Source organism: Coniosporium apollinis (genome assembly GCF_000281105.1).
Source record: "Coniosporium apollinis CBS 100218 chromosome Unknown supercont1.2, whole genome shotgun sequence".
In the NCBI taxonomy this organism is placed as follows: domain Eukaryota; kingdom Fungi; phylum Ascomycota; class Dothideomycetes; genus Coniosporium; species Coniosporium apollinis.
In genome coordinates this window covers 918,873-940,793 of record NW_006913264.1, presented here as the reverse complement: position 1 = coordinate 940,793, position 21,921 = coordinate 918,873, and the positions used below count along the sequence as shown (strand labels likewise).

At 55.3% G+C, this 21,921-nt stretch overlaps 6 protein-coding genes across 6 annotated transcripts; 3 read left to right on the top strand and 3 right to left on the bottom strand.

Moving 5' to 3' along the window:
• Positions 1 to 1,238: 1,238 nt before the first annotated feature.
• W97_00708 (uncharacterized protein) lies at positions 1,239 to 3,745 on the bottom strand (the record flags this gene model as incomplete). The annotated part of the gene is made up of 5 exons (XM_007778620.1): positions 1,239 to 1,542; positions 1,593 to 1,702; positions 1,755 to 2,217; positions 2,273 to 2,424; positions 2,912 to 3,745. The coding sequence occupies 5 exons, from the start codon at positions 3,743 to 3,745 to the stop codon at positions 1,239 to 1,241; spliced, it is 1,863 nt and encodes a 620-aa protein (XP_007776810.1).
• Positions 3,746 to 7,146: 3,401 nt separating this feature from the next.
• On the bottom strand, positions 7,147 to 12,414 carry W97_00707 (uncharacterized protein; the record flags this gene model as incomplete). Its single annotated transcript, XM_007778619.1, has 5 exons — positions 7,147 to 9,776; positions 9,828 to 10,089; positions 10,144 to 10,638; positions 10,690 to 10,785; positions 10,840 to 12,414. The coding sequence occupies 5 exons, from the start codon at positions 12,412 to 12,414 to the stop codon at positions 7,147 to 7,149; spliced, it is 5,058 nt and encodes a 1,685-aa protein (XP_007776809.1).
• A 746-nt stretch (positions 12,415 to 13,160) lies between these two features.
• On the top strand, positions 13,161 to 14,392 carry W97_00706 (mitochondrial 2-oxodicarboxylate carrier 2; the record flags this gene model as incomplete). Its single annotated transcript, XM_007778618.1, has 7 exons — positions 13,161 to 13,206; positions 13,262 to 13,284; positions 13,346 to 13,356; positions 13,407 to 13,436; positions 13,489 to 13,572; positions 13,635 to 13,691; positions 13,741 to 14,392. The coding sequence occupies 7 exons, from the start codon at positions 13,161 to 13,163 to the stop codon at positions 14,390 to 14,392; spliced, it is 903 nt and encodes a 300-aa protein (XP_007776808.1).
• A 456-nt stretch (positions 14,393 to 14,848) lies between these two features.
• Positions 14,849 to 17,509, top strand: W97_00705 (uncharacterized protein; the record flags this gene model as incomplete). Its single annotated transcript, XM_007778617.1, has 5 exons — positions 14,849 to 15,202; positions 15,272 to 15,628; positions 15,710 to 15,905; positions 15,957 to 16,849; positions 17,084 to 17,509. The coding sequence occupies 5 exons, from the start codon at positions 14,849 to 14,851 to the stop codon at positions 17,507 to 17,509; spliced, it is 2,226 nt and encodes a 741-aa protein (XP_007776807.1).
• A 436-nt stretch (positions 17,510 to 17,945) lies between these two features.
• W97_00704 (uncharacterized protein) lies at positions 17,946 to 18,403 on the top strand (the record flags this gene model as incomplete). The annotated part of the gene is made up of 2 exons (XM_007778616.1): positions 17,946 to 17,998; positions 18,148 to 18,403. 2 exons carry the CDS (start codon positions 17,946 to 17,948, stop codon positions 18,401 to 18,403), a joined length of 309 nt encoding a protein of 102 aa, XP_007776806.1.
• Positions 18,404 to 19,490: 1,087 nt separating this feature from the next.
• W97_00703 (uncharacterized protein) lies at positions 19,491 to 21,146 on the bottom strand (the record flags this gene model as incomplete). Its single annotated transcript, XM_007778615.1, has 1 exon — positions 19,491 to 21,146. One exon carries the CDS (start codon positions 21,144 to 21,146, stop codon positions 19,491 to 19,493), a length of 1,656 nt encoding a protein of 551 aa, XP_007776805.1.
• Positions 21,147 to 21,921: the final 775 nt, after the last annotated feature.

Genomic DNA, 21,921 nt, shown 5'->3' with positions numbered 1-21,921 from the left:
TACATATTGTAGTCGCAATCAGCACGTACATGACGCAAAAGCGCAAATACCGGTCTCAATATCTATTGCAGGCGAGAATCTTTAGAGTGGGCTTACGGCCTTTGTCCCTATTGGAGACAGCAGGGCATTAAACCATGACAGTCGCATATATGAAACTTGATCAATGAACCTTTGCCAGTAACCGCTCAAGGAATGCTGTTTCGCCGCCTATCGACCTCTGTGAATGATCTTACATGCACGGCGCGGATGTCTTTGAGTGGTTCGATTGCAGCTCCTGCAAGGTCACCGTTTAGCTCTGCTACCAGGTCAATCCTAATCTTCACGCCGAGTGACGGATGTCGCATGCTTCAGCACCTCGCAATGATCCGTCTTCTCGGTGAGACATCTTGGAGGTTTCATCAAGGTTATTCGTCTAGCTAACACAGACACCACTAACTCTCGACCGGATTAGGCTAGGATGTGATGTTGGCTGCGGCTGAGACGTCATGTCATTCGTGCTACCGACTGCGGCAGACACGTCCGGCGTAAGCGTATGTACATTCCAACGTCTGCGAGGTTGGGGGAAAGCCTGGGTACCTTATAAATCTCGTTCTAGACATTCATACGAGAACGCGCGGGGCTGAAGAGACGTGGCGTGGGAGTTGGCTCCGACGATAGGGCCCACGCGACTCGGACGGTCCCGCGGCTCCGCCGTGAAGCTGGGATCGACAGGGTCCGCAGGAAGTGCGTCCGGGCTCTGGCTTCAGGATGATTGGTGGATGATGGAGGAAGCGAGGGCTTGTAGGGTCTCGAAACGGGGGATGACCCCATGCTACGTAGGCAGGCTTGATATTGAGGCCTGATGCAGCTGCCATCTCTCTACGTGCAGCTTCGATCGTCTCTCAGCAATAAAGCGCCTTCACGGCCCCAGAAACTGGTCTCCAAACCGCAGCAAACTACTCGAGCGCCGTAAAATCAACGCTGCGGTTGACATGCTACATCTCTCACGCCGTTCCCGCCGGGCATGCGCAACCAACCCCCACCTCGGTCGCAATATGAATCTCGGTGGAGGTTGACTCTCGCATTGCGATGACCAACTTTTCAGGGGTTGGAAGCCAAGAAGACGTACGAGTTAAAGATGCTCTCCCATCAATAACGGACATTCGCTAAAAAGCTAAAGGCCGTCCACAGAGGAAACGTCTCCGCCGCTGAACGCACCCCTCGTGGTCAACCTGGACGTGGGCACCGTTGTCAAACATCTACTTCTCATCCGGACGTCCTATCTCTTCGTCCTCGCCATCAACCCCACGGATCCATGCCTTATCGGCCAGGTCAGGGAATATGGCCAAGCAATCCGGCGAGAGGGACCAGTTGTTGATGTCCTCGATATATCGTTCGAATTGCGGGCTTATGCAGACATCTTTAGTTCCAAGATGTGGGGCGTAAATCGCCTCAGCCGTCGACCACGGCCAGTTTACGCTGGTACATGCCGACAAAACTTTCAAGGGATCACCAGCAGTTATGATCTCTGGGTTCGTTATGAAAACGTCCCGTACTTCAGGCCTTCGACCGTTAGCGGCCGTTCCAATCGTTTCACAGCTTGCTTGACTTACCAAGGTAAAAAGTCGATCCAGGCCGGATGAGGTACAAGGATCTGTACCGGTGTTGGTCGCATGCATTCTGGCACGTTTTCGTAGTGCTCAAGAGTTGGTATTATTCGCCACTGGAAGATTCAGCGTCTGAGCACCTAACTGTTCCAAGAGCCCGCAACTTACCCGCATGAGCCGCACGATGACTATCATTGTCGCAAGCTTCTCCGGCGTTTGCATCCCTTCGATCAAATGTACAGCATCGGACGCCCAGTCACAGATCGATTTCTGAGGATTGCCGGTTTCACGCGAATTAGATCTGTCCAGAAAGGCCTCTGGATTGACGATACTGTTGCCAAGCGCATCGTCGATCGGCCATCCTTGCTCGACCAATCGTCTTTTGATGTGGATGAAGTCGGTATATATTCGACTCTCCACACGGTCATCCGGTTCATTGTTTGGCTGCAGTGCGTGGACTGGTACTGGAGTATCATCAAGCTGGATATTGTCCTCGCGTGTGTTTACGGACAGCCCAGCAGCGCTAGCACACATGTTGATGTGCATCGCATGCCTCGGCGCCTTGTACCAGTACCGCCGATAACGACTCTGCCGCGTATCGTCGCCCAGCGCAGTGGTCAACGGCTCCTCCCTGTAACCGCATCAGCTCTGGCTGAAGTGGAATGAAGGAGAGACGCAAAGCTCACCGTACGCTGTGCGTCAGGGCCGGACTGTGGGCTGGCGAAGATAACTGGAACGAGCCTTTACGGTGCACCGGGTCTGGAGCTTGGCCTTGATCGAATAGCGACCGCGGATACGCGCTGGATCTCGCGATACTTTGCCAGTCACTATCTGACGCCTGCTCGACGTTAGAATACTCTTCACAGCATAAATGGGCCGAAGGTGCCGACAGCGTGAACACTCCACAGCACGGGCCACTTACTCGCAGTCAGTCTTCGCACGCAACTCAGGACGCACGGCGACAGAAATACTTCTGTTCATGCGCCCTGAATGCTCAGCAGCGATTGTAGGTCGTCGAGAGGTCAACGAGAACTTGCACAGCTCGGCTCGATATCTCGACCTGTCCATTCAAGATCTCGTCCACGCCACAGAAGACTGACTACGAGTGCGTGGCCAGAACCTCGAATGCCTGGGATAGCCCATAGTTGCGCTGATGGAGGTGTTGCTAGACGCTATCGTATCCGACTAGACGCTCGGCTGAAACGTCCGTGCACGAAGCGCTTTCGCCGATTTGGTAGCGCCTAATAACAGCTTGCCATCCATCACAACTCCGCATCGGATACAAACTGACGCATCCAGCAAGACAAATCGGACTGCCTTCTTACCTCCACGGGGCTCTCCATTCCCGCCCACTGCGATGCACCACGCAGGTTCGCTGGCGACAAGGGCGCGGCCATTCGCGACGCATTGACCATGCTGCCTGAAGGAATCATTCCAGGCCATACTGAACCAGGGCCGGCCCTTCTCGGTGGCATACTCGAAGCCCAGGAAGAGCTCTGTTCTAGGGGAAAGGACAGATCCTGTGCTAAGGCCGGATCGATGTTCCACGTGTACAGTGGTGGAAGTGCATATGTCTGATCCCCTTGGTTGGCTGACGACAGGCCTGCGTCCAGACGATAGCTTTGGTCCACACTGCCATCTTCGAAGCCCTGAATTCGCAGTGTCGAAGCGGCCTGATCAAGACTCCGAAACTGGTCGGCTTGCAGTTGCAGCGCAACCAGTATTGCCGCGTCTTTGTCGGTAGACAGGCAAATGCCGCTAATGATGGCTTTAAGGTCTACGGCCTGTTTCTCCAAGGCCCGAATGCGCTGCTTGAGCGCCGCCGTTCGCCTCTGGTCGCCGGCAGCATCGTAAGCGCAGTCTGTTCTCCGTTTGGCAACACAGGACGAGCATATCGGCCGAATACCGTCGCACTGTACAGCACTCACGTCAGTCTCGTCGCGCCGGGCAGCTTGTTGAAGGGTGTCGCAACCGACCTTGCTCTTGCGCTGTTGACAAGGCTGACAGGCCACGGCCGTTATCTGCATTCGCTTGGGAAGTGTCTTCGATGGCTGGCCTGGCGTGGTGGCCTCTTCATTCCTCGCCTGAACCTCATCGTCTGCTGTGGGGGCGGGCAGTAGAGTGCGCTTGCCGTAGCCGGCAGGGCTGGGGAGGTTCATCTTATTCCGTTGACTCTTTTGCTTGTTGGAATTGAAAGCCGAGCATCTGGTCAGTCTGCGAAGGCTCCGTCTCCCCGAGTGTCTTATGGGGAAATGCGTCTGGGGGCAGAATGACCCAAGACTGCGTCAGATCTGCAAGTGGTTCATACTCCGACGACACCTTGGCACAGCTATTGGCGGATTTCGCATGTCGCCTCGAAGCGGAGATTCAATGCCTGTAGTGGCGAATAGTGGCGGCAGGAGGGAACGGCAGGTCTTCGATGGGAGCTGGTTACGGTTTGAGCGGAACGTCAATGTGAATTGCCTACGATCGAGGGAAACTTCGGAGACATCTCCTCCCGGCGTCTGGTTGGCTGGATCGCCCATCGCTTTCCGAGGCACGCTTGGCCCCACCGCTCACGCGCCACGCGCCACTCGCCACAGCACACCTTTATACCCGCTTCATCTACGACGCCTGTGGCTTCCGATGCCGTGCAACGTAGCAGCACCTCACTGTACCCTTCGTTGTTGCAACTCACCTCAGTCCTCGGCCCGCTAGCTTCGCTTCAACAACTCTGTCGCTGAGAATTGTTTCGCGATCGTTAAGTCTTGGACGCGTCTTGCAGTTACCGTAAGCGCTTTCCACGCAATAGAGACTATCACGACGCTTCCACCCGCGCAGCAGCCCGGGCTGGCCCTGATAGCCGCGTCCGCTTTCTTGTCCCCATGCAGATCTCCGATCCCACGATGGGGTCTGTGCGCTTCATATCAATGGAGAATTGGTGCTCCCGAGCAAGTCGGTCAGAATACGGGACAGAAATGCTTTTCCCTTTGTCTGATGTTGCTTCGTTATCGACTTTTCTAAGGCCGTGTGTCCAGGGGTGAGGGTAGCCAGCGGTTTGCCCGTTAGACGTGGTTGATCGAGATCGGACTCGCGCTTAGTCAACCCGCTAGCGCTAACCTTATCCGAAATGGTTACGACGTTTCTGGAGTCCAGCCATTCGTTATCTCTCTGGCGTAAAAATATTGGTTGCAAGCCCGCTATCAAATCAAGCGCATCTGCGCTAAGCAGCGCATTGCAGCAGTGCTCAGTTCCCTGGACGTCGTGTGCCCGAGAGACTGGAAGGCATGATCGAATTCCCATCCGTAAACGGAGATGCTTATGTCTGGAACAGCTGCAAACGCCGGCCTCTCTCGGGACACTGCTAGAAAGAGAGCGCCGCGCCGGGAAATCCTTCTTGGTTCTCCTCGTTCGGGATCGAGAAAACCGATAGAATCGAGTTGAACCGCTCTCTACTTTATTCCGTGATCGCGCAGAATCAGCCATTCCTGACGATGACCTTCCATATCTGGCTAACAGATTTAGCCAGCTGACGATGTTTGCGATGCCATAAAAGTTCCGACGGCACGCTATTTCAAATCCCCACTAAAAAACGTGCAGCGTTGCAGGCGGTGGGGGAGCGGACTGCGGGCTATCGTCATGCTAATCCTTGGAGTTTACTCCGACACGTGGCTCTGACGTTCCTCGACCACCAAGGGCAACGTGTATGGAAAGAGTTGGGGCAACACGACAGTAGAAAAACATATGTACATTCCGCGTTGTCCTACATCGGCTTTCATCTCTTCCGTGCTTCAGTGATCTCCAGCCTCAAAGAACCTTGGGTGACAGACGACTCCACTGGGGAAGGTTGCGTGGGATCCGTAGCAGAAGAAGCATCTAGCGGCCCCTTGTAGAATCTTCATGCAGTTTCAGCCGATTCCAACAGTTGCAATTTCCTTTCTTTTAGAGACGCTCACAAGATCCTCGCATCCTATTTCAGGTGATCTTTGTAACACGGACATGATCTCACAATCGCGAGCTATCAATCACCGCGCAGTCACGCGTTGTGCATCTCCAAATTGCAGCGGAATTCGCTTGTCTAGAGTATGACAAGGTCTCATAATCGCGTATCAGGACAGCTTGTAGTTCAGAACACAGCTTACTACTCTGCTTATCCAGTAACATACAGAGCCTTTTCAGAATCTGATGATTGTTGAACAATAAGCTGCGCAGCGGGCAGGTGAACAAAGTTCGACGCTCCAAAATTCTGCTCAGTTCCGGGCTATCATTTGCCAGTGTTTCTGGATAGTGATCGGATGCAGTCGGCTCGCGCCCAAGGGCGCCACGTGTGAACATCCACAGGCTTGGAACACTACGAGTAGAACAGCAATGTTGACCTTCGTCGACATCCCCCACGGCGACCCAAAATCGCCCCCCGGTCCCCTTCTCCCGCACCCGCGGGAATGGGATCAACGATCCCCGCATACCCGAACACCCGAACCATGTCATTGCGGCAGCTCTCACCCATGCAGGGCTCATCTTGGCACGTCGCGGAGGCGGACGATATGGCCGACGGAGGTGGACAATATCCCCGACGGGTGCAACACAGGCTGGCGCAGATATAATCAGCCGCATTGTGGGTGCTCGCAACGCTGCACAGCGGTTGTGGCCGGTTCGATGCTGGGGGGAATGGCTCATGGCACCTCGGCTTCGTATGTGGAAGATTGTTAGCGCTTGGGATTTTTCAGGTCGTTGGGTGGAAGAGGAATACGAGGTTAGTCCGCCGGGTATTGCATCTTGACATCTTGGCACATGAACAAGCGGAACGTCAACGCTATTTTGTCACTCTTTCTACGCTCTTACTTAACCACGGATAGTCATGTGTGGAAATCATTTGTAATATCCCTCTTGCCACCTAAGATTATGGATGTAGCTTTGTAAATTGACCGATTCTAGTATAAGTTACGCCGTGGACTATTGTTAGGGAATTTAGCCCCGGTCAAAAAGGGCATAAAATTACAACCACAATAGCGTCTTTCACGATCAAGAAAGAATCCCTTCTACTGTTTGGCTTAATTTGAACCAAATTAATGTCACTGTTGTATTAAGTTGATTGATCACGTTACCGGTCAAGCCGTGTCCTATCACCCGGCGAACCGACCTCGTAACGGGACCTGTTCCATGCCTCAGGCAGGGAACAGGTTGATCTGGCCGGATTCCGGTGATTTCTCCTCGCAGTCGTAGTTCGATGCTGACTATTTTCTGCTTCAGATCTTCCGGTCGCTGTTTAAGCTGATGCTGCAGATGTCTCAAATGCGTCACAACGTGAAATTGTTCGTGATCAACGCTACTTTGAAGGGCAACTTGAGTCCGCTTCGATGTGTGCCGAATTCCCTGGTCTGGCCCTTTTTGAGGATTTTCTGTCACATACCAACGTTATCAAGCAGGAGCATGAACCTCAATATCTCTTCCTTCCCAAGTGTCCAGAGTTCTGGACAGCCACCCGCTTCCAGAAATGAACAAAGATGGATATCCAACACTCTCACTTCTTCCAGCAGACCTGAAGAGCCCCCCTCCCAAATGCATTGCTTCCCAAATCTCTTCACTGCGAGAACGCATCCGCCAAGGCATCGTTAACAATATCCCTCAGCACCGGCCTCGATCCTACAATCCCCTTCTTCCCAACTCTCCCGACCTTCTCCGGCACCTTGAACGGCTTCCTGAGCGGATTGATCCTCGCATTCACCTGCGCGCCCTTCAACGGGCTCAACGCCTTCCCGCCCCTCTTCGCGATACCCAGCGCAGGTGCCCTCGTTGGACTCATCTCCATCGCCGACGTCTTCCCCACAGGCAACCCCTCCACCACAGGCTCCCCCCTCTTCCCCAGCGGCGTAACCTGCGTGCCCATCCCCATCTCATCAAACACATGACCCTCGACCGCGTTCGCCGGCAAGTCGTACAGCCAGCCCTTATCCCTACACATCTCAACCAAATCCCCAAGCAGCTCGTTCCCCGCGAGCGTCTTCGCAGAGCCCAAGATGACGAGCTTACTCCTCGCCCTCGTAACCGCGACATTGACCCTCCGCCAGTCCTTCAACAGCTCCCCAACCTGCAGCGCCGGGTTGCTCCGCACGCACGACACGAGCACGACCTCCTTGTCGCGGCCCTGGAACTTGTCCGCCGTGTGCATCTCCACGGCTGCCGCGTCGCGGTGCGCGTTGCTGCGGAGGGATTGCCGCAAAAGCGCCAGCTGGCTGCGGTAGAAGGTTATGACGCCCATGTCCGGGGCCGGGGTGCCGGCGGCGAGGAAGGCGGCCACGAGGTGCGTTGTTAGAGTTGCTTCGAGGCTGTTTATCATGCGCGTCCCGGAGAGGGATTCGGTGGAGCCGGGGAGGGCGTCGGTGTTGAGGAAGAGGACTTTGTTGGTGGGCGAGAGGACCTGGGAGAGGTAGCATGTTGGGGCGGTGGGGCCGGGACAGATTGATGGTGGGATGCTGCTGCTGCTTAGGGCCCTGTTGCTGGACGTGGTGTAGTGGTGCTGGCGGAGTGCGTCTGGGTTCGAAATGGTCAGGGAACGGTGGGCTACGGCTTCATTGCCGCACTTCAGGCGTCCGGAGTATATCAAAGTGTTGGATAGGTGCATGACATCTGCGCACATCCGGTACTGGTGCTCCAGATTGACGACAGCCTCGGGATGGCGCTCGGAGAGTAGCTTGAACAAGCTGACGTCCAGCCCGCCTTCTGATGCCTCTTTGTTTTGTACCAAGGGAGGCAGTTGGAAGTGGTCGCCCACGAGAATAAACTTCCGCGCCATGCGAACCGGGCCTAAGCAAACGGGCAGAGTGATCTGGGAGGCCTCATCAACAATGCAGTAGTCGAAGATTCTACGGCTGAAGATTGGATGTGAGATGCCAAGGCAGGTGGTCGCGACTACAGGAGACTTTTCCCAAGAATCTTTCAATTCATCCAAACTCTTTTTGGGCTTTGCGGCTAGCTCGGCGAACTCTTGGACTTCCGGATGGACGCGAACGACGGCGCCTAGGCGGAGGATGCCGATCTTGTCGTTCCGGATCTTCAACAAGATATTATCCACAGCGGTATGGGTGTAGGAGGTAAGGAGGACGCTCTTCCCCTTGGCGACTAGGGCGCGTATGATGTGCGCAATCGTGGTTGTCTTACCGGTTCCCGGCATGCCGAGAACAAGGGCACAATGCTGTGCAGACATGACCTTCTCGATGGCCGCGTTCTGGTCCGAGTTGATCGCCATTTGCGATAACTGCGTCGGCAGCTTGTAGGCGGTAGGAGTAGGGTTAAAGGCAGGCGCGATACCATCGATGATCAGCTGCCTGAGCTCACGAGCTTTGAAAACGTTGTCGTCCATGATCTGGATCAGGTTGTTTCGGACCATTGCCATGCCGTTGCTGAATTCGTCCTTGTCGAGGCGGTACAGTACTGGCTGCTCGTCGTCTTGAGACTGTGAAGCACGCTTTGCTTGGCCTTGCCCTGAAACATCCATAATACCAATGAAGGTCTGATTGTTCTCCGGATGAAAGCCTTGTCGGCGCGCCCGAGCGTTGTTCAGCCGCTTATCAACAGCAACGGCAATGCGTCGTTTGCGGACGTTCGTGACAAACCCGTTCGCGAGAGCGAAGTGACCTTTCTCGTCGGAGATCACTATGGGTTCTCCCACGGTAATCTGTGATTCGTTGAAAGAGAAACCCGGAGCTGCATTCTGTTTGATCAGGTTGTAACGAAAGCGATGAATTTTTCCCTCTTCTGGGTGCTCAGAAGCTGAACCAGGCTCGATGATGACATTGGCGAAGCACCTCCCGAGCTTCTCTCGCTCCAAGCTCAGCATAGACCATAGTTCCCGGCGAAACTTCATCATCTCGGACTCTTCTTTCGTTAGCAGCATGTCCCACTTTCTGAAGAAGTCTTGATCTTTAGGCTTCAAATGCTTCACCAGCTGGTCAAAGTAATCTTTAGAGCGCAGTTCACTGCCGGTACCGTTCTCAGCGAGTTTATGGTAAAGCAGACACGGGTCCTTAGCGTAACAATTCTTGCAGAGGAAAGAGTCCGACAGCATCGATGGAAGCTCGAGTCGCTCGCGCACGTAGCATGCCAAGAGGTTCCGCTGCATTACCATGTGCACAAGCTCGTGTCGGAGTGCAGGGATGCGGCTTATCTCGGAGGACTCCATATAGTACAGAATGCCGTACGTAGCTTCTATATCTGAGTTTGATGTTAGTCGTGCGCACTAATTTTCACAGAGAATAGGCTCACCATAGCGATCTGATAGAAGTAAGGTATATAGCGCCGTCTGCGCTCGATGTGCGGTAGCTCCGTTATTCTTGCCTGACTTGATTTCGAAAGGAACCGTGAGCGTTCTATCGCCTTGCTCATCCTGCATATGGACCTGTACAGTGGCATCAATGTTGCCTTTCAAGCCATGCGTCGGTGACCACACATGCTCCTCAACATCAAGAAGCTTGTTGACGCTCATCAGCACTTGCTTGTTGTTCCGGTCCTTGACGACTGCATCTGGCTGGCGGAACGTTAGCACTAATCCCAGTACTGCACGATTTCTTCAAAGACTTACTCCCGGTCTTGCCTTCATGAATATTCCTGCCCACGACTGCATTTCGGGCAACTTGCTCCTCATGTCCTCGGTCACGCCAGCAACTTGCAGGTTTAGCTCGGCGAGAGTCTCATAGTGCTTTGGTATGAGCTCATCAATGAGTTGATAGAGGAACTCCGTGTCCCACCGGTTCGCTGAGAGCGCCTGTTGGAAGAGCTGATGCAGCATGGTCCCGTACAAGGATGGTATGCTAGCAGCGCTGGTCGCCTTGATACGGTCTTGCAGAACAGCGCGTCTCATGCAGCTGAAGGAGTCCGCAACAACAGTCGCAGAAATCAGATGGTCCGGATGCAGGATCAACATATTGCTCGCGTTGGTGATGTGGCACTGGCCGGTCGCGGAGAACTCCCCGATAACGTGAACGTACGAGCCTTTGGTGCACGGCGTGTCAAACCAGGCCTCGCGGAGAGTAATGGCTTTGGTGCATTTGGACTTCTCATCGTCAACAAGGAGGATCTAGGAGGGTTGTCAGCGAAGCACTGGAGCACGTGTAGGGGCTTCATAAACCTTCTCAGGGCGGGTTCGGCCTCGCTCATCTTGGTAGTCGCCTTCGAAGACACTGGCAATGAGGTAGCGCTGTATGGCTCGAGCATCGCGGTCTCTCTTCACATACTTAGCCGATCAATTGCTTATCTATAAGATGCGATGGATACGTACAGGTGACTGAGTAGACTCGCCGGCCTTGAACGCCTGCGTGGCTACGGCTTCTGCAGCTGCAAGATGCTCAACATCTATATCGTCACCGCCAAATTCATTGTCATCATCAGAGAGAACGCCGCTATGATCTTGTGCAACCGCTACAACAGATGGAACGCTAGGTGGAGTTACGATCCTCTCTTTCTCAGTCGGCTGTTCAGTCGTTCTGCATGCATTATAGATCGAAGTCAGTTTCTCCAAGTCTGCAGCAAAAACGTCATCGCCATCATCAAATTCATCGAACTCATCATCATCGACGTGAGAGATCGCTGCCGGCTGTTGCTGTGCTTCTTGTGCCTGCGCTGTGACCACGGGTAGAGGTGGCATGAGTTGCTCATCTTTCGGTGCATCTGCCTCCAGGGGCATTACGGTAAGTGGCTGCTCCACAACCTGATGTGCAGGAGCAACGGTACCGCTTGCGACATTGATGGCTTCCAGCATGTCGGTGTCGATGTCCGCATCACCAAATTCTGAAAAGCTCTTATCGCTGCATTTCTCATGATCGCTCCCCAGCTGATCAACGGCCTCTGGCTGAGACGACTTTGTCGGTGCTTCATCGATGCGTTCCTCTATAGGTGAAAGTCTTTGTGAGGGAGAGGCGATCGGCGCGGTCTGCTCGATATAAAAATCCCGCGTCTCGGGCAATGGTGACGAGCTTGACGGCGCTCGAGGGGTATCCTCCTGACTGTTTCGTAGCGTTTCCTGGATGCGCTCCACCAGCAGGCAGAGCTTAGACGCCTTCGCTCCGGTCGGGACTGCATTTGCGCTGCTATGGCCCACTTGAAGCACATTACCAGCCTCCTCTCGGAAACCGCCGGTTGTCCGTCGCCGCTTGGAATTCGGTGTAGGCCACTCCACGCCACAGCTGACCCATCTCCGAAGCCCGCCTACACTCCCAACTTCCGAAGCCGAATGTGGCGAGGAATTCCCGATCAAGTGGGCAAATTGGGTGGCCTTCTTGCCGGTCGATGTTTCCGTCGCGTTTTGTACAGCGTATCGGTTCCACAGCTCCACGGCCGGATCCGCTTGCGGCGTCTTCAGGGCGTGCGACAGGCGCTGCAAGTCCAAAACGTCTTTTTCGCCCGGGAAGAAAGCGGACGCTGCTTCAGATGGTGACGAAGCGGGCGAGGAGCTTCGGGATCTCCTCCGCTGCGACGTGGCAGCGCCAACCGTGCGCTGAGAGCTTCTGGGAGACCGTACGTGATTCCAGCTGAGCGTTTCGTCCGGCGACCGCGCAGCTGTAATGTTCCGTCTCGCGGCATTGTCTAGGTTGCCGATCAAATCCGCCAGTGGGAGCCGCGGGGCAGGCGTCGAAGGCGGAGCTGTCTTCGACTGCACGAGAGCGGGAGGCTGGCCATCGAGTCGTGCAGCGGAGTCGCGGCACTCCGGATCAATGCCATTGGGTGCCGAGACGGACTCATTCTCCTTATCTTCTCCCTCGAGGTCAAGCTTGCTGGACGGCCGTCCTTGGACGAATTGAAAAGCCTTCAGTCTCGACCTGGACTGGCTTGAAGCTTTGATCGGAGGAACGATCATGGTGTCTTTCGCCGGAGCAGTGTCTGTCCGTTGCACATCGTTGGCACTACGCGTTCTACTGTAGTATGACCGTGGCTTGATAGATGGTCAGTTCGGGACGAATGGAATATTGGAGACTGGCGGAATACTTTTGGTTTCGATGTGTTGTCGAAGAAGGACCTCTGGCGCGTGGACATGGAGATACAGGCAGCTCACACGGCGAAACGTGCCTGATCAATTACATGCATGGGCTGGTGATATTGAAGGATGCTGGCTGCTGGCCCCGCGGACGCGTTGTAGTGGAAAACGCAAGTCGCGCTTCCATGCTTGCACGTGACCTGGTCGGCGGTATCTTTCGCCCTTTCGCCGTTTCTTCGGGCGAGACGCAGTCCGGGGAAAGTGCCGAGACTTTGGGCATGCTCCACCAAAAAAATCAATCTTGCACTCGCGACAAGCCATTGGAAGCGATGCGGCTCATTAGAGTAAAGGTTGATGTTCTCGGCGTCCTTGGTGCTTAGAGGGCCACGGGTGGTCAACGTCTTTTCTCCCATAGTTACCCCAACGGCCGCAGTGCACCTTTGCGCTTTTCGAACTCGGCTCCGTGTATTTGCTTACCCGCTCCCCCGTCTCGCGCGGAAGGAAGCTTAGACCCTGTCGATCTGCAAGGCTTGGCCTTTCCCTAAAGTCCCATCTATCTCTCACCCGAAAGGAACATCTCCCATCGTTGTCTCGACGTCTCTTTTGCGCCTCCGATACAACCAGCCAATATGTCGACGGACAAGCCTCTTCCTTTCATCTACCAGTTCGCGGCGGGTATGTCTATCACGTCCTGGCTTCGACCCAGCACGCGATCCTAATCCTTCGACAGGTGCGGTGGCCGGTGTATCTGAAGTAAGCTGCGCGTGACACGGCCGACTGTATGATCGTGATGCTTATGCTGAAGTGTGGCTAGATTCTTGTCATGTAAGATGTCCGCTGCAACTTTGAAAGCAGTGGCTAACCAGGAGCTGCAGGTACCCGTTGGATGTGGTCAAGACCAGAGTGTATGGAGACTTTGATCTCACCCTCAGCAGCACGCGCTCACCGATACCACAGACAATTACAGTCAGGGAAGGGAGTCGGAGAAGACAGCTACAATGGCATGGTAGACTGCTTCAGGAAGATCATCAGGAATGAAGGGTACACCACCGGGCAGCGCGACTATGAATAGGATCAAGGATGCTGATAAGAGGCCTACACAGCTTCTCGCGGTTATATCGCGGTATCAGCGCGCCAATTCTCATGGAGGCACCTAAGCGGTAAGCAGCCCGATATTTAAGGGGGATGACTACGCCTAACCCACCCCAGAGCAACGAAGTTCGCCGCCAACGACGAATGGGGCAAATTCTACCGCAATCTGTTCGGCGTCGCCAAGATGAACCAGTCCCTCTCCGTCCTCACCGGCGCAACAGCCGGCGCGACCGAAGCCTTCGTGGTCGTGCCCTTCGAGCTCGTCAAGATCCGACTGCAAGATAGGGCCCAATCGCACAAGTACAACGGCATGATAGACTGCGTGACCAAGATTGTCAAGAACGAGGGGCCAATGACACTGTACCAAGGGCTGGAGAGCACCATGTGGCGGCACATCCTCTGGAACGCTGGCTACTTCGGCTGCATCTTCCAGGTCCGGGCGCTGTTGCCGCCGGCGAAGGACAAGAAGGGTCAGGTCATGAATGATCTCATGTCCGGTGCTATCGGTGGGACTGTAGGAACAATCCTGAACACGCCCATGGATGTCGTCAAGTCGCGTATTCAGAATTCGCCCAAGGTTCCCGGACAGCTTCCCAAGTACAACTGGGCGTGGCCGGCGCTTGGCACGGTCATGAGGGAGGAGGGTTTCGGTGCGCTGTACAAGGGTTTCCTGCCGAAGGTGCTAAGGTTGGGTCCGGGCGGTGGTATCCTGCTCGTGGTCTTCACGGGCGTCATGGACTTCTTCCGGAAATGGAGGGGTGATCAGTAGGGGCGCGAGGGATGAGAACGGGTGCAGGCGACATACCTGATGTACAGATATCATGTCTACGGAACATAGACTGGCTGCTTCGACTGCGCGCGTAGATAGACTTGGTATGGTAGAGGTAGTGTAGCTGTAGCATCCGCCGCCCTAATCAAGCCTAATCTAGAACCAAGTCATTACAGACAGGCCAGGCGGTGATCTGATTTATTACGCGGTAAAACAGTAGGACAAGCGGAGTTAAACACACCTAAACGCCGACGGATGAATGAGCTTGCCGTCTTCACTCCGCAAAGCAGCAATGGCTTCCTTGCAGAACCATGGCTCCCCCAGCCGCAGACTTCTCCAGTCCTCGCCCTTGGCTTGCAGAAGTGTCCACCCAACCCCATGACGCCCTCCCGCCCTCCCCATCGCGCGGCACCATAAGCCATCATATCTTCACCTCGCGCCAATGCGCACCCACAAATGCCCCACCCACCACTCCCCCCCAACCCCTCGCTCGTTGCCATCTTCCTAGTCGTAAAATCGCACACCGGCCCGCGTTTCGTCTTCCACTACCCGCCCTATCCGCGGGCCTCGGGCCCAAACGCTCCCGGCCGTCACGGAAGCTGGTCGAGCACTGCTGACGGCGGCGCGAGTTCGGACTGGGGCGCCGATGCGCTTGAAGAGGGAGAGGCGGGGGAGGACGCCGATGTGCTGAGCGCGGAGAATGGGGAGGGGGTGAGGGGGAGGAGCAGAGGGGGTGCTGCGAAGGCGAGTGCGCGCGCGAGGGGCCAGATGAGCGGGCTGGGGGGCATTGATGAGAGGGATGAGGAGGCGGTGGAGGAGGAGGAGGCCGAGGGGGCGGACCAGCTTGAGCTCTCGCGCACTGGGAGCGTAGGGCAGAAGAGGGAGGGGCAGGGCAAGAGCGTGGAGGCTGAGGGTGTCTTGGAGTGGGAAAGGGTGTTGGGGTTTAACATTGAGAGCCTGGAGAAACTGCTCTCGCCTCCGCGCGGGTTCAACAAGAGGAGGTTCGAGGTTGGGCTTGAGGGACTGGTGTTCCTGGGCGCCCCAATGTTCGTCAGGGCGGATGGGTTGTGGAAGAAGAAGAGGCGAAGGCATAGCGAGAGGCGAGATCATCAGGCGGCCTGCGACCAGGACGAGGCAGCGCAGGCAACGGACGGCCGACCGCAGACGGACGGTCCTTCCGATGAAGATGAGGGCGTAAATATGCGCGGTGGGGAAGAGCCATTCGATCCAGCTCTCGTATCAGGATTTGAGCCTGGCTATGGCCATGATCTGGTCTCTGGTAGTGCTTCCGAAGCGGGCTCGGCGAACGGACACGAGAACGACATGTCTATGTTCAACGTGGTGTTTGTGCTGAATCCTCCAGCGCTGGAATATCAGTTACGGGTCAAAGAGACGTACGACAACGTGGTGCGGAAGTACGCCAAGGTTTTGAAGGAAGAGCAAGCTTGTTCCAGTTATGTTTGGAAAGAGGCACGGGAGATTCTGGCTATGAAGCAGAAAGCGAGGGAGAATAGTAGGTCCTGTACCCTTTAGGCTGGACAACCACAGGCTGACAGTTTGATAGAAACTCCGATGTCAACCTTGTGGCACCAAATTATCTCTTCATCCGCACTTGCAAAGTCAATCGCCATAATATTTGATTCGATCTCAAGCTCTAAGATTGCCCACGTTCATCTCGACGCAGCGTTTGAAACCTCGTTCCAGATCCCGCAGGCAATCTCGACTCCCTACGTCCCAACCACAACCCAGCCACAGATACCGGGTCTCTGGTTGACTACAGCAAGTGTTGTGGACGATGAAGATCCGGAAGCCGGCCTGAGCCCGCATTGTGCACTTCTCCTACTGGAAGACGCCGAGACATTATTGAAGGAGATCGAGGGCGATGCCAAAGAGCGCTCAGCGCCGCTAGCTTTCTACATCCGAAACTCCACCCCTACAAAGTCTCTCCAGAAGCTCGCCGCAGCTTTCTCGATCAAGATCCAGCATATCCAGCTGCTGGCTAATCACCTGATATACTGGCGGCGCGCTCGCGCCATTCCGCCTCTGAATCACCGGGATACGTACATCGTGTCTCCCAATGCTGGTATGCGGGCCCTACCGTCCGCCATCGTTGGTTATGCTGCGCGTTTTCCGACCCTGCCGCCTCTGATGAAGATGTTGGAGAGGTTGTCTGGCGCGCCGAGACCATACGGATCATTCATTCCAAGCAAGGATCACCGGTCCGCGTATATGGAAATACTCGCTTGGCTAATGCGTGGAGGCTGGGTGACGCAACTAAGAACGTTCGCCTGGGTGAGAGTCTCGGCTAAGGTCAAGGGAGAGGTTTTTGAGATTATCGATCGGGAGGCGAGAGATGAAGCCGAGGAGAACGCAAAGAAGGCCGAAGCGGAAGCTGCAGAGCAGGCTCAGAGGATTGATGAAAGGAATCTCGAACACGTCGCTGAGTCTACGAAGAACGTTGCCAGTAGCGATAGCAGACCAAAGTCTGCAATCGAAAAGGCTCCCTCAAGTCCATTACCTCACGTGCTGCCCGCCGATGGCGACGGAGCAGATGAACTCAGGACTTCTCCAGCTACTGCGACGGCTCCACCGCATGACACGGGCAGCACAAGCGGCCCCCAATCCGTTACACCGATCAACAGTCCATTAGGACCATCGTTCCTGACGCGACCCACCCACACCCCTCTCCAGGCTTCGCCCCAACACCGAACTCCCACTACCACCGAATCCCCCGCGCCAATGTCTCCAACGCAGAGCCGCCGTGCCAGCTCCCTCGCCTCAGCAAGCGCCAACAGCCACCCCTCCACGCCAGGCCAGTCGCTGAGTTCCCTCTCCTCGTCGTCTGCAAACCGTACAGCTTCGATAGTCAAGTCCCCGCAACGGGCCAATGCACTGGAAGCGCGATGGCTGGAACATATTGGCAACGGCTTTGTGGACGAGAAGGGAGATCCGCACGAGGAGCTGCGCGAGCTGTGGCCGGTGCTTGTGAAGTATCTCGATGGACGCCATGCGCTGGAGGAGATTGCGGGGAGGGAAGGCATGAAGAGGAAGAGGGTGCTGGATGCGGTTAGAGAGTTGAGGGAGAGGGGCCTCTTGGTTATTGTGAAGCATTGGTGATGGCGTGGGGGTTGTCACGTTTGGCGACGGAATCTCTGACAACTGTCGTGATGTGATCCGCTTCATGGATCAGCATCTTCTTGGAGGTCTCCCAACCGGCGTATGCGATTGATGGTTAGCATTTGATAGCGCACTATTGGCCACGGAAGTCGATTCTCGTTGGATAGTGAAACAGAGCAAAAGAGTAAGGTACATCAAAGCTCATATGCCCTAGACAGAAGAACACTGGCGCTAGTGACAAAGACCCTGCATAGAACGTCCCTTCCCCAGATCTTCGAGATCTCCCCCGAAACGCACGTCATGAAACGCTGGCGCCACCGCGTGGCCTCGGCTTGAGAGGTTGTGAAACGTCAATCACGTTGTTGCACTTCTGGCCAAGATCCCTCGCAACCAGCCAGATAATCTCAGGAAGCCCCTCAATCGCAAGAGGAGCAAGATGAGCGCCTTCGGCGGCCCCGGCGGCCGCGTCCAGATCCAAAAACCCACGCCGTAAGCTCCTCCGCTACGAACCCCCCTCCCGAGTCCTTCAGTCTGCTCCCTCCAGCACATCCGCCATCAGCCCCAGCACACCTTCCCCCCAACACCTCCCCTCAAACAAACAAAGCCCAGCTAACCCCACAAACCGCCCCCCCTTACAGACCCGAACGCGGCTCCTTCCCCCTCGACCACGACGGCGAATGCAAGTCCGTAATGACGACCTACCTGCGCTGTCTGCGGCAGCACCGCGGCACCAACGACCCAGAGTGTCGCGCGCTCTCGAAGCAGTACCTGCAGTGCCGCATGCAGCACAACCTGATGGCGCCGGACGAGATGCGGAATCTTGGGTTCGCGGAGGATGAGCCTGCTGGTGGGGCGGAGGTGAAGGAGGGTGTTAGCGGTGGGGATAAGCGGTGATGGTGATAGTGATGGTGTATTTGGGGGTACAGGGCTGTGGGCTGTGTCGTAGCTGATGAGAGGCTCTCGTGGGGCTGATGGGAGGCTCTCGCGGGGCTGATGGGGGGGGCGCGGAGGGAAGGAGAGAGTCATGGTCGAGCGTCCGGGTGTGGAACTGGTCACCGTGGACTGTGGGCCTCTGGAGTTGATGGATGTCATATCAGACGCACTCGGGCTTGGGAAGAAGACCAGCTTGCCTTTGCGCGTCAGAGAACGCGGATGCTGCAGGCTTGGCGGCGTCAGTGAAGGGTCTACAACAACGACAACAACATCACAGGAACACAATATGTACGTTATGCAAGGGCTGCAAACGAGGAGTGTCATTAGCTCGCTAGCAGCAAATCCACTCTCAACCCCTCCGCAAGCGGACGGGCCAGTAGGAAAAAGCCAGTAGATTGCATCCAGCAAACGCATGAAAAGACAAACATAAGGCAGGTCTGGTCTACTCTATGCACCGAAGCGTATCAAGCGCGTTGCCCAGCGAGAGATATGCGCTAGCGATGCAGCGAGGAACCGGAACCCGGCGCAGACTGAAGGAAAAGTGGAGAGGTGCAGATGTGTGCAAAAACGCAAGGTGATATAGCACGCCTGAGAGATGCAGAGCAAGCAGACCGTAAAGCAAAATAGCACGCTGGAAAAGATTGCCGCCCACCCAACCGTAAAAGCTCCTGGAACCCGAAGATCAAATCACGCCAGCATTAGGGACGCCCGCATATGCCCGCCAACTCCCTTGTTATGATATGAAAACCAAGGCTGATGTGCAGAGTAAAGCAAAGATTGAAGAGAACGCCATGATTCGCCAAAGAATCAAAGAGCAGAAACCATATGACCTTGAGGTAAAGTTGCCAAGATGGAGCAAGTTCAACTCTGAGCATCTGAACGCACTCCCAAGCGCACGAAAGGGATCATAGCCTCGGTCTATGCATGCCGAGTGTACATAAGCTCATCTACATGGCGTGCAAGGTGATGTGCGCATTCGTGAGATCGTCGATATGGATATCTTCGGAAGTGGCTCAGACGCAGTGGTGTGGTGTCCCACACTGCTCGGTTACATCTCCATTCCAAACTCATCTTCTTCTTTGAGATGATTGAAAGGGCCCTGGTTGCCATGTTGATTCATCCAGAACGCTTGCTGGCCAGCGCCTCCTGAATTGGAACCGCTGCTGCCGCTCAAGGGAGCCGGACTGATGCTCTGAGGGGACATTTGGTTCTTGCCATGAGGAGATATGGAACTCTCAAGCGGCTCGCCAGCGATGTTCGTGTGCTTTGGAACTCGAAGCCCACTGCCAGCATATCGAGAGTAGGAGAAGCTGGCCGCATCGTTTACCTCCATGGCACCTAGAAGTTCGGTCTTCATGCGCTTCTCTTCTTCCGTCTCGTCAATAGCGGGGACCCCACCGAGTGCAAGGATTTGGTCCCGAAGAACGTCTTCCTGATGGAGCTTGCGGTAGAGCATCCACATGAGATCTCGAGTCCAGCCCACAGCACCGTTGAGAATGTCGCCTTTGTTTGGGCCTTTATCTTTATCCTCGATGGGTAGGCCTTGCGTGATGCTGCCAGCGGCACGTCTGCCCGTCCCGCCTGCCAGCAGAGACGTAGCCTGGGGCGGTGACATGCCCGTCGCTGTCAAGTTTGGTGAAAGCGGTCCATTGTTGTTGATGTGCTTGCGCACCTTCTCATCTTCCAGCCGATGCATAGGCACCAGGTGAGACAGGTCGGTTATCCGCTCGTTGATGTTGTCTCTTCGGCGACGCTCCACCAGGTTGTGCGATTCACGCCGTCGACGCCGCTTGGCTTCCTGCGACTGGGACTGCATGCCTGGCGCACCTTGCACTCCGAGGTCGACTTTCGCTGGCAACGATGAAGCATGCTTTCCCGAACCTAGGACCTCTGATATTTGCGGGTGGTGCATTGAGCCACCATGAGGTGATGCAAGAGGCGAATCGTACCAGGATTGCGCGCTTCTCGGCGTGTGTTCCCACTGACTCGATATGCTCTGCTTCTGGCGATGGCTCATCGCATTCGCGGCGATGGGCTGCGAGCCGAAGCTCCCCGAATCTGGTGTGCCGAGATGTAGGCCGCCTAGTGCTGGAGTCTTCGGAGTAAGTGGGCTCCGGGAATCCGATGCATGCCTCTCCAAACCGGTGCGCACGAAGCCACCGTTTTGCATGCTGCCAGACGTGGGAACGTTCGGGTGGTACCCCTGCTGTGGGTGAACGTTCCGGAACACATTGTAGTTGAAGTCGTGTACGAAGGGGCTCTGTATTGGGGCACCGTCCGGGGTGTTTGAGTACATCTGGTGAATGTTGGCTGCCTGTGGAGCTGGTCCACCAGCTCCGTTCATCGGCTCTTGGATGTATCCGTTCCGGCTCTGCATGCCGCTGTTGAAACCGCCATGCTGCCGGTTGGACTCATCCACCTCGACAAGCCCCTCCAAAAGCTCATCGTCCGCTATGTTCGAGTTCCCCATGATGAAACTTGACGAGAGGTTATGTGATCCGTATTGGTTGCCCATGAAGCTTCCGCTCATGGTGAGGTCAGACGGGTTGACGCCACCAATGTCTCCATGCGAAGTCCCAAAATGCTGGTTGCCAAACTGCTGCGCCATGTCGTAACCGTTGTGACTCATGAAGCGGTGGGGGTTGTACTGTAGATCGTCCGGTTCGTCCTTGATGTAAGGGGTTGGCGAGCCTGTACCGGTCATGCTGTCTACTCTGTGGCTGCTGAAATGCTCTCCCACAATGTCGTTGTCGGAATCGATAGCGGTCAGCGTACTGTCAATGGAGCTCCTCGTAGCTGAGTAGCCGGTAAAGACGGTCTCGGCTATTGCGTATGTTAGCAGATACTTGGATGAACCTGTACAATCTAACGCCTGGACGGAATTGGAAGTAAGCGGTAGCGTTGAGTTGCACATGCTGGAAAGCTGCGCCCGTTTGCGTTTGGTGTTCATACGGCGCTACAACAGCAGCGGCTACCCTCAGAAACCACCGGATATTTACATCGCCGCAATGGAATTAGGGAGGAAGTAATTTGTGACACTCAAGCGAGATGGTACTTACAGGACACAAGCATTAACGGTGTGGTACAATGCCGAGGTTCGTGCTGGATGCGATAATTCTGCTGTATCCTCAGACAACCTTTATTCTGGCGGTACTAAGGCTGTAGAACGTGACCGAACGGAGAACCAGTTACGCGACGAGGCGTGTCGACGTAGAAAGCGGCGGCACAAGATCGCTAGACCTATGTGGTCGTGAATTTATTTGCGGGGAGCGGCGCAGGGGATTTAAGCTTAAGCGCGCTTGAGCCGCTTGTTCAGCCGTTGGCAAAGCTTGGATAAGCTTTAGCGCTATCGTTGAGTTTGCAGTGAGCTCTACGTAGAGGAGGTCAGATCCGCATAAGCTAGGCTTCCCACAGCGTATGCAAGAGCATAAGCTCACCTCAGACGGCAAGGCTACTGTGCCGTTCTAGCTTCTGTATCA